General features: G+C 37.8%; 1 protein-coding gene across 7 annotated transcripts in view; it reads right to left on the bottom strand.

Moving 5' to 3' along the window:
- Nucleotides 1–9,071, bottom strand: part of LOC107745855 (C-Jun-amino-terminal kinase-interacting protein 3-like) — a 39,845-nt gene that overhangs the window by 14,503 nt on the left and 16,271 nt on the right. For 4 of the 7 annotated variants that reach the window (XM_016559868.1, XM_016559900.1, XM_016559906.1 and 1 more), the window contains exons 5-14: nt 8,803–8,826; nt 8,455–8,506; nt 6,044–6,272; nt 5,056–5,158; nt 4,718–4,836; nt 4,210–4,221; nt 3,067–3,084; nt 2,569–2,626; nt 2,331–2,483; nt 1,041–1,098 (exon numbers count right to left, since the gene is read on the bottom strand). In XM_016559868.1, coding sequence (XP_016415354.1) covers nt 1,041–1,098; nt 2,331–2,483; nt 2,569–2,626; nt 3,067–3,084; nt 4,210–4,221; nt 4,718–4,836; nt 5,056–5,158; nt 6,044–6,272; nt 8,455–8,506; nt 8,803–8,826 — 826 coding nt within the window. Of the gene's footprint in view, nt 1–1,040; nt 1,099–2,330; nt 2,484–2,568; nt 2,627–3,066; nt 3,085–4,209; nt 4,222–4,717; nt 4,837–5,055; nt 5,159–6,043; nt 6,273–7,041; nt 7,094–7,388; nt 7,413–8,454; nt 8,507–8,802; nt 8,827–9,071 lie in introns of all 7 variants that reach the window. The other 3 variants (XM_016559915.1, XM_016559877.1, XM_016559883.1) reach the window with 3 other exon arrangements.

The raw sequence follows: 9,071 nt of genomic DNA, 5'->3' as shown, positions 1-9,071 counted from the left end.
TAGGCCTACCATTAAAAGCCGTGCTTGCACAGGTTCTGCACGATCCTCTTCAATAATATCCTCTGCTTCTCAATCGGGCTCAAAATGATAAGCGATATTAACGATGCCATTGTTTACAATACAACTGGAGCACATGCCGCTGAGGAGAGGGGTGGGACGCTTAGACGCGCACAAGAGGTGGTTTAGCCAATCACAACACACTGGGCTAGCTAACCAATCAGAGCCCATCGCCTATTTCCGAGGGAGGGGGTTCATAAAAGAAGGAAATGATCAGTGCGTTTTTCAGAGAGGGGACAGAGCGGTGTAGAATAAAGGTAAATTATGTGAAAAATAATGCATTTTTTTAAAAACGAAGCATTAACACATGTTAGACTGCACCCTATAAACACAATCAATCCTAGGAAAAAAACAGTGAACCACCCCTTTAAAAGTACAAAACGAGGATTTTTAAAGAAAAATGTCAGAGGATTTCGATATAAGCCAAGAGGAGACTGGTTTTCCTTTGCTATAATCAAAAATGTATTCTCACGAGACTAGCATATTCTCACCGGAGCTTATGCTACGCCAACGTCATCCACTGGAAAGCAACTCTCGTGTATGAACATACAACAGTTAGCGGAAGCTAGAGATTATGGTTTATAAAGTTTTAAATATGGATATTATGGTCACATACACTTAGGATGGCTTGAGGGTGAGTAAATCATGGGGTAATTTTCATTTTTGGGTGAATTATCCCTTCAAAGGTCACAAATGATTTAATATGGTAATAATATAAGGAAAAACATTATTTGGTTATTAAGACTTTAGAGCTCTGTTCCAAAACCTAGTGAGCATGATTTTTTTTCATCACAGTGCATTCTGGGATTGCCTTCTCCATGGAGGATACTGCATATACCATGCTGCCATTGAACTGAGTTAAAACAAGGTGTTTTTGGAGAAAACATAATTAAGTTACTACCTGTTCACATCAGTGAGACAGCTCACTACTTTTTGGAGCAGAGAAATGAGTGTTTGAAATGAGACTGAATTGTTTGACTTACATCCTCTCCGCCCTCATCTTTAGAGTCCTGAGATACTCCTAAAGCTTCAGCTCTCAACCTTTAATCAAAGGGAGACATTCAAACTTTAATTAGATTGGAGTCACAGAGACTTTTAGACTCACAGAGACTCTTAAAAAGACCATGAGCCACTTTCGGACACACATAATGCATTTTTGCATTCCACTGTGCTGCTTTTCTATTGTCTATGTTAGCTGTCTTAAACTCAACTCCTGGAGGGCCACAGCTCTGCACAGTTTTGCTCCAACCCTAATCAAACACACCTGATCCAGCTAATCAAGGTCTTCAGGATTACTAGAAACTAGAAAAGCAGGTGTGAGTTAGAGCTGGTTGGAGCTAAACTCTGCAGAGCTGTGGCCCTCCAGTAATTGAGTTTGAGACCACAGGTCTATGTCAGTGGTTCCCATCCTGGGGGGTCTCGACCCTCACTAGGAATCGCTAAAGATTTATAAGGGGTCCCCAAGCTCACTCTAGTTTTGAGGGTTACAAATAGAGATGAAACAGTTACAGTTTGATGACAAACCACAATAAAATTCCAGACAGTTAGTATTACCGTTACACCTTTAACATCTTAAAAACTTTTTTTTATAAATGGGGTCATTCAAATTTTTTAATGTTAAAATAGGGGTCCCCTGGGAAAAAGGTTGGGAACCACTGATCTATGTAAACATGCACTAAATGGATATATTTGAGTGTCACATATTTTTCAGTGCCTCGCACATGACAAGGCATTCTAAATGCTAAAATAAAAATTAAAAAAACGTGTCTCAAAACCTTTGCATTTTCTGCCCATTCCACTGCTCATGTCATCCTGGATTAAACTCATGTTAGTGGTAGTTTAAAACAAGGCCGTAAATAATATTTTTATTTTGAAATATGCACGCATTCACAACAAAGGCTCTGTTAATGTTTCTTGTCTTGTCTTAATCAGTGACGAAATACATAAATCACATAAATGATAAATGAGTTGTTAGAGCACAGAGACAGACCAGCCTAAAAATATAACCTTTTCACCTTTTTGTTATCCTAACAACACAGAAAATGACATGTAATAGAGTGCAGAGGTGCATCATTAATATCAAATATTAGGGAGATGAGGTGGCGGGACGATATGGCCATATCTCATTATTGGGGGAACTTGTCCCCCTCAATGTCTATGTTTTGGCCCTGGATTAAAATTGTTTTTAAGGACCAATCTTAAAATCTGTCAACAAACGTCAACGTTGTGACAGAAAAATACAGTGGAAACAAACACAGGCAAAAGTTCCAGACCTCTTTAGCTCTTCCTCCAGTTCTTTCACTCTCTGGTCCACTTTGCTCTTGGACTGTTTCACTGTTTCCAGCTCTTCCCGGAGAACTTCCTGTTCACTCGACAGCTCATCTACTTTAGCAATCAGGTCATTCTTCACAATATTCAGGGCATTCCTACAGATAGCAAAGGATTCCATTATAACCTGTAGACGCATACATGGACAAATACACACACATTCTGTCTTTCTTTCCCGCTTACTTGGTCTCCAGTAGTTTTTTGTTCTCTGTTAGCAGATTTTCCACCTCTTTCCCCATGCCTGTGGGATATACAGTGTTAGCAAGTGTAAAGACCACCATAATCTCAGATAAACAGACTAAGGGACAGCTGATTCAAAACTACATCACGAATGTTTGAAATTACATCACAATCACAATTACAGTACATTTATTACTGTAGTAGCTATTTAAATATAAGTCAGTCAAATCTTCTCTTTATTGAGACAGTAAACAATGACCTTTAAGGGTTTTATTTGCAAGACATCTAAAGGGGTATAATCCAATTTGAATTGATAATATGATTCATATGAGCCGCAAAGCCATGCATTCGAAAGCACAGCACTGAGCAGCTGAAGTTAATAGGATTAGAAGAGCAGAAGCACAGGACAACATCTCACCAAAGCATAGCTACAAATAAGAAAAGTATCACAATGTCCTACTGAAAATAACATGAGGGGGAAAAGGAGGCTATGAGCCTTACCAAAGAAATCATCCCGGACTGAAATAGAGAGCCAAGGAGGAGACAGAAGGAAAGTGGCGAGGAAGGAGGAGGCAGCCAAATGACAGGAGGAGTAAAGATATGAATGGGAAGACAGAAGAGAAGATTAAAAGAGGAAGATAATGATGGAAGTAAAAAAAAAAAAGATAAAATAAAATAAAAAGATTAAGAGAATAGAGAAAAACAAATGTACAGGTACATGTTAGATATTTATCATCACACACATACAAATGCGCACGTACACACACACACACCTGATAATTACATTATAAAGCAAAATGATCAGCTGTCACTATTAAATAGAAAAGTATTTTTTAATATATCAGACCTTTAAATATATTACACTTTTGAGGGACTGCCTTTAACAATTACAAAATAGCTATTTATTAAAGACATGCCCATATACATTCAAAGGTCTGGGGTCAGTAAAATAATGCTAATGCTCAACAATACTCAACAAAGCTGCATTTATTTGATCAGAAATACAGTAAAACATTAATATTGTGAAACATCATTGCTATTTAAAAGTACTGTTTTCTACTTTAATATATTTTAAAATGTAATTTATTCCTATGATGACAAAGCTGGATATTCATCATCATTACTCCAGTCTTCAGTGTCTCATGATCCTTCAGAAATCATTCTGATATGCTGTTTTGCTGCTCAAGAAACATGTCTTGTCATTATTAATGCTGAAAAGAGTTTTTGCTGCTTATAATGTTTGTGGAAATTGTGGTACTTTTTTTTTCAGGATTCTTTGATGAATAGAAAGTTCAAAAGAGCAACATTTAATGTATAAAATATACATTTTGTAACAGTATAAATGTCTTCACTGTAACTGTTGATCAATTAAAAACCCTTGGTGAACAAAAGTATTAATTTCTTTGAAAAAATACAAATCTTTCTGACCCCAGACTTTTGAACAGACGTGTATTTGTAAGTGTTTTAATGTTTGTTTTTTGTACATTTTTTAATGTCATGTGATTCTGAGTTACAGTTTAATGTGGTCTTTAAAGTAATATAACTAATTGTGTTTCATGTGGATGTTAAATCCATGCAAAAGTCATGAAGAGCAAAAAAGAATGAGAACTAAAAATACCAATCAATCAGTGATCAGATACACACCTGAGAATTCCCCTAGGGGCGTGGCCGAGAGAAGCACACACAGGAAGGAAGCACAGAGAGGGGTCGGGGGTCAGTGAGTGAGACGGCCAATCAAAAGAAAGATCCACCTTCACACTGAGATAAACAAATCAACAGCTCTACCTTGATAATGAAACAAAACAAATCAGAAAACTGCCAACATAAATAACGGGAATTACTCAAATGAAACAATTCAGGATAACTTCAGCAGGCCAAAATGTGCTTATGGGCAGGAGATACAGCCATGAAGCAAGCATGATATCCCAAGAGACTTTGCTTTGGGGATACATCCAGCAATGTGGCTTTCTGACAAAAGGCATGCAGTTTAAAGTGCAGGGAAGAAAGGCCCTTAGCCACCATATGCTTAGCAATGGTACTTAAAATATAATCAGAAAATGAAAAATCATTGATCTTAAATGCAGGTTACCTTGGAGAAACCGTCAATCAACTGCGGAGGTCAAATGTTCAGTAAATGAACTATAAAGCTTACCGAGAAGTTCGGCTCCTGCGTCCACATCACCGATGATGTCAGACTTGGCGTCTTTGATCTCATGGTACAGAGAGTCTGTGTTGATGCCGAATGCCTCATTCACTATGCCCTGAGAAGGACTTCAAAGGAACAAGAGCTTTCGTCATTATTTCTGTGCCTTATTTCACTTCAAAACTTGAGTGCTTTTTGAATCCTTTATATTACACAAAGCTACTTTCTAAATAGCGCTTTTAATGATTTATAACTTTTTCTTTGATGGTCCGTTTGTATTGTATTGATCGGGTATTTTGTTCTTTTCATTCAGTATTTAATTGTGTGAATGATGTGTATCTGTCTACCTGTTTCTTCCTCCGAAGATTCGAGGGTCCAAGCACATATCTAGCTCTGGTGTTGAGTCTATAATTTCCTGAAACTCTGACCATTCATCACTACTGCCCATACCTACAGACAAACCCACAGACAATCATTTTCCTGTAATGAAAAATGTGACTTCTGCAGTCTGTAGAATGCACACAAATGCCTTATGCCTTAATTTGACATTGTGAAATCATGTTAGTATGGATTTAATCGATGCACATGAAATGTCAGAACAAAGTGTTTCTTTACTTAGAACGCAAGTGAATGGGGCGGTTTCCAGTAGTGGCCAACCAGTATATCAGCAAGGCTGATAAATCGGCTGATATCTGACCATTTTTAATTACTAGCATCAGCTATATACTAGGATAACAGAACAAAATCAAGGAGAATATTTATTACTTATCAAGTTCAAATTAGTACTATTATTATATGATCAAATTATTATTATATGATTAATTTTCAAAAATAACTATTTAAAATGAATTAAATAGTAAATATTATCTAAAAAAAATATTAAAATTATTAATTTTACTGAAACAATGTTGTGAATGTGCTATTTACTATCTTTACATTTTCTTTAAAAATATATATATAGTACTGTTCAAAAGTTTGGAGTCAGTAAGACACTGTAAAACACTTCTATTCAGTAAGGATGCATTAAATTGACTGTGTAAAAGTGACTGTAAATACTTTATATTGTTACAAAAAATCTATTTCAAATAATAGGAAATACTGTATTTATTGTATTTTTGTTCAAATAAATGCATCCTTGGTGACCATAAGGGACTTCCTTTAAAAACATACAAAAATCTTGCTGACCCCAAACTTTTCAACGGCAATATGTTAACGTATATTGATATATTGATGAACATCAGCATTGGCATCAGCCTTTAAAAAAAAAAACTATCGCTTTTTCCTTGTTCTTTTATTCAGTGTGTATTCTTTGTCTCAATTCTTCCTCTCTCTCACCAATGCTGACGTTCCTGGTTTCCTGAGAGACCTGCACCTCCATGTTTCTACTAAGACGCTTTGCATTCTTGCGGCCCCGCCTACGGGACATGTCGAACTCTCCCACCGATACCAGCCCATCATTCAGAGGGGTAACTGTTGCCGAGGGAACAGATGAGGTGGGAGTGTTTGATTTGCTCCCTGTGCTGCTGGGCGTGGCTGCGACGGAGTCTGAATCTGAGCCATCCTCCTTAGAACAGAGAGAACAACATTATCACGTACTGGATTAACAAATAATTATACTTACTAGCCAGGTTTATATGGTACAAAAACATATTGTTGTAAAAATTCAAACATGTAAATAGACATTTAAAACATTTTCAAATAATAAAATCTCTGTGCAGTACCACTACATCTTTTGAATATCAAGACATTTATCTTTTGGTAACAGAAAGCTGGTAGCTGAAATGGCAACATAAGAAGTCCACAGATAAAAAAGCTTTGTCAGACAGCACTGAAAATCAAACTGCTTTATACTCATGTGACTTGAGTCATCTGGAAAACAGGAAGTGAAGAATCACGTTTTTTTTCTTTTCCTTCAAAGAACTGATGTATGGTTTTTGCGTGCGCAGCCGACAGATGCTTCATGTAGGTGACATTCACTTCATTAAATCAGCTTTTTTTTTTTTTTTTATAACATCTGTTCATTTCTGATGGCTAAAATAAGACAAAGATGTCACAGGACAAGGCAGAGGATGGACGGCCAAACCAAAATCATGGACCCTTGGAGGCCTGCTGGTGTCCATCAAAAAACCACCCATGAACCTAATCTTGACACAAGCAGGCATAAGGGGGAGTGGCTGATAAAATGATGATTATCATGACTCCTCCCCTGACGCTTTGGGGTGGAGTCATATCTGTCACACCTGGTAGCCAGGGGCGTAGACAGGTCTGCTGAGACCACTGGAATGCCAGACATCTGACGAAACCATTCTAGCCCCCCCAGGACCCCCACGTACCATGCCATCTCCGCCAGGAAACAAACTCAGTGATGGGGGGCGCTCTGTTTTACTGCAGAAAAAGAAAGAGAGACAAGAAAAGTTAAATATTTCCCACACTAAACCAACACTGGCACAACATAAAAATGAGCAAAAAACTCAACGGAGAGGGTGAAAACATAAAGACACAAAATCACATAGGAGAAAGAGGTACAGGTTTCTCAGTCTCTGACTTCAAGACTGTTAAACTGGGTGTTTGGGTGGACGGCAGGTTCATTTTTTATTTTAAAGAGTAAAATGGGAGATATAATGGCTGCAGGGAGACACAGAGGTTTAGGGAGCTGTCAGAGATTGCGGGGCATTTTTACCTTTTCCTCCAGTTATGTCGTTGACTGCAGAGACACATACAGTGGCACACGCACAGAAAAAAAGAAACAAACAAAAAGAAGGTAAACACACGCACACTCACAAATACAGTCACACTATACTGACACAGGACATAACATCACATTACGTACAGTATACACAGCATGGAACTGACTTATGCTGAAATTGAAAACATGATGAAACTGCAAGCAACACCTTGATTGTCGCAATTAAGGACTGTCCAACTGGATAACTTATTATTTCATAATGTTATTTTGTATTTCATTATGATAAAGTATGTATATGTACAAAATAGGGGTGGGCTATAAGACCAAAATCTTATATTTATATGTATTATATATCATATATATATATATCATATATATATATATCATATATATATATATATCATATAAGTCATATATATCATATAAGTCGTTACATCAAACCCATATGTTGTTTTAGGATAAGCGGAGGAGAATGGATGACGGAGCTCTTACCTGTATTGGATTTAGGCGTCTTCATTGAGATGAATTGTCTCACCTGAGGTGGGTTTGTTCTTCACTAATGTGTGTTACAGTCAAACTGCTTTATACTCATGTGACTTGAGTCATTTGGAAAACAGGAAGTGAAGAATCACGTTTTTTTCTCTTCCTTCAAAGAACAGATGTATAGTTATGTGTGCACAGCTGACAGATGCTTCATGTAGGTGAGATTCAGTTCATTAAATCAGCTTTTTTAAAACACATCTGTTCATTTCAGATGGCTAAAATAAGACAAAGACGTCACAGGACAAGGCAGAGGATGGACGGCTAAACCAAAATGATGGACCCTTGGAGGCCTGCTGGTGTCCATCAAAAAACCACCCATGAACCTAATCTTGACACAAGCAGGCATAAGGGGGAGTGGCTGATAAAATGATGATTATCATGACTCCTCCCCTGACGCTTTGGGGTGGAGTCATATCTGTCACACCTGGTAGCCAGGGGCGTAGACAGGTCTGCTGAGACCACTGGAATGCCAGACATCTGACGAAACCATTCTAGCCCCCCCAGGACCCCCACGTACCATGCCATCTCCGCCAGGAAACAAACTCAGTGATGGGGGGCGCTCTGTTTTACTGCAGAAAAAGAAAGAGAGACAAGAAAAGTTAAATATTTCCCACACTAAACCAACACTGGCACAACATAAAAATGAGCAAAAAACTCAACGGAGAGGGTGAAAACATAAAGACACAAAATCACATAGGAGAAAGAGGTACAGGTTTCTCAGTCTCTGACTCCAAGACTGCTAAACTGAGTATTTGAGTGGACGGCAGGTTCATTTTTTATTGTAAAGGAGTAAAATGGGAGACAAAAGGACTGCAGGGAGACACAGGGGTTTAGGGAACTGTCAGAGATTGTGGGGCATTTTTACCTTTTCCTCTTGTTGTGTCGTGGACTGCAGAGACACACAGCAGCACACGCACAGAAAGAAAGAAAGAAAGAAAGAAAGAAAGAGAAAGAAGGTGAACACATGCAGACTCACTAACACAGTTACACAATACTGACACAGGACATGACGTCACATTACATACAGTATACAGTATGTATAAATAGATGGAACTGACTGTTTCTGCAGGTATCATCAAATGTAATTTAATGCCTTTAAATTTTTTTAATGACATACACAACCCATATATACAG

This window comes from Sinocyclocheilus rhinocerous, unplaced genomic scaffold, assembly GCF_001515625.1.
Source record: "Sinocyclocheilus rhinocerous isolate Xijiao unplaced genomic scaffold, SAMN03320098_v1.1 scaffold3815, whole genome shotgun sequence".
NCBI classification, from domain to species: Eukaryota; Metazoa; Chordata; class Actinopteri; order Cypriniformes; family Cyprinidae; genus Sinocyclocheilus; species Sinocyclocheilus rhinocerous.
This window is presented reverse-complemented; position numbering and strand designations above follow the sequence as displayed.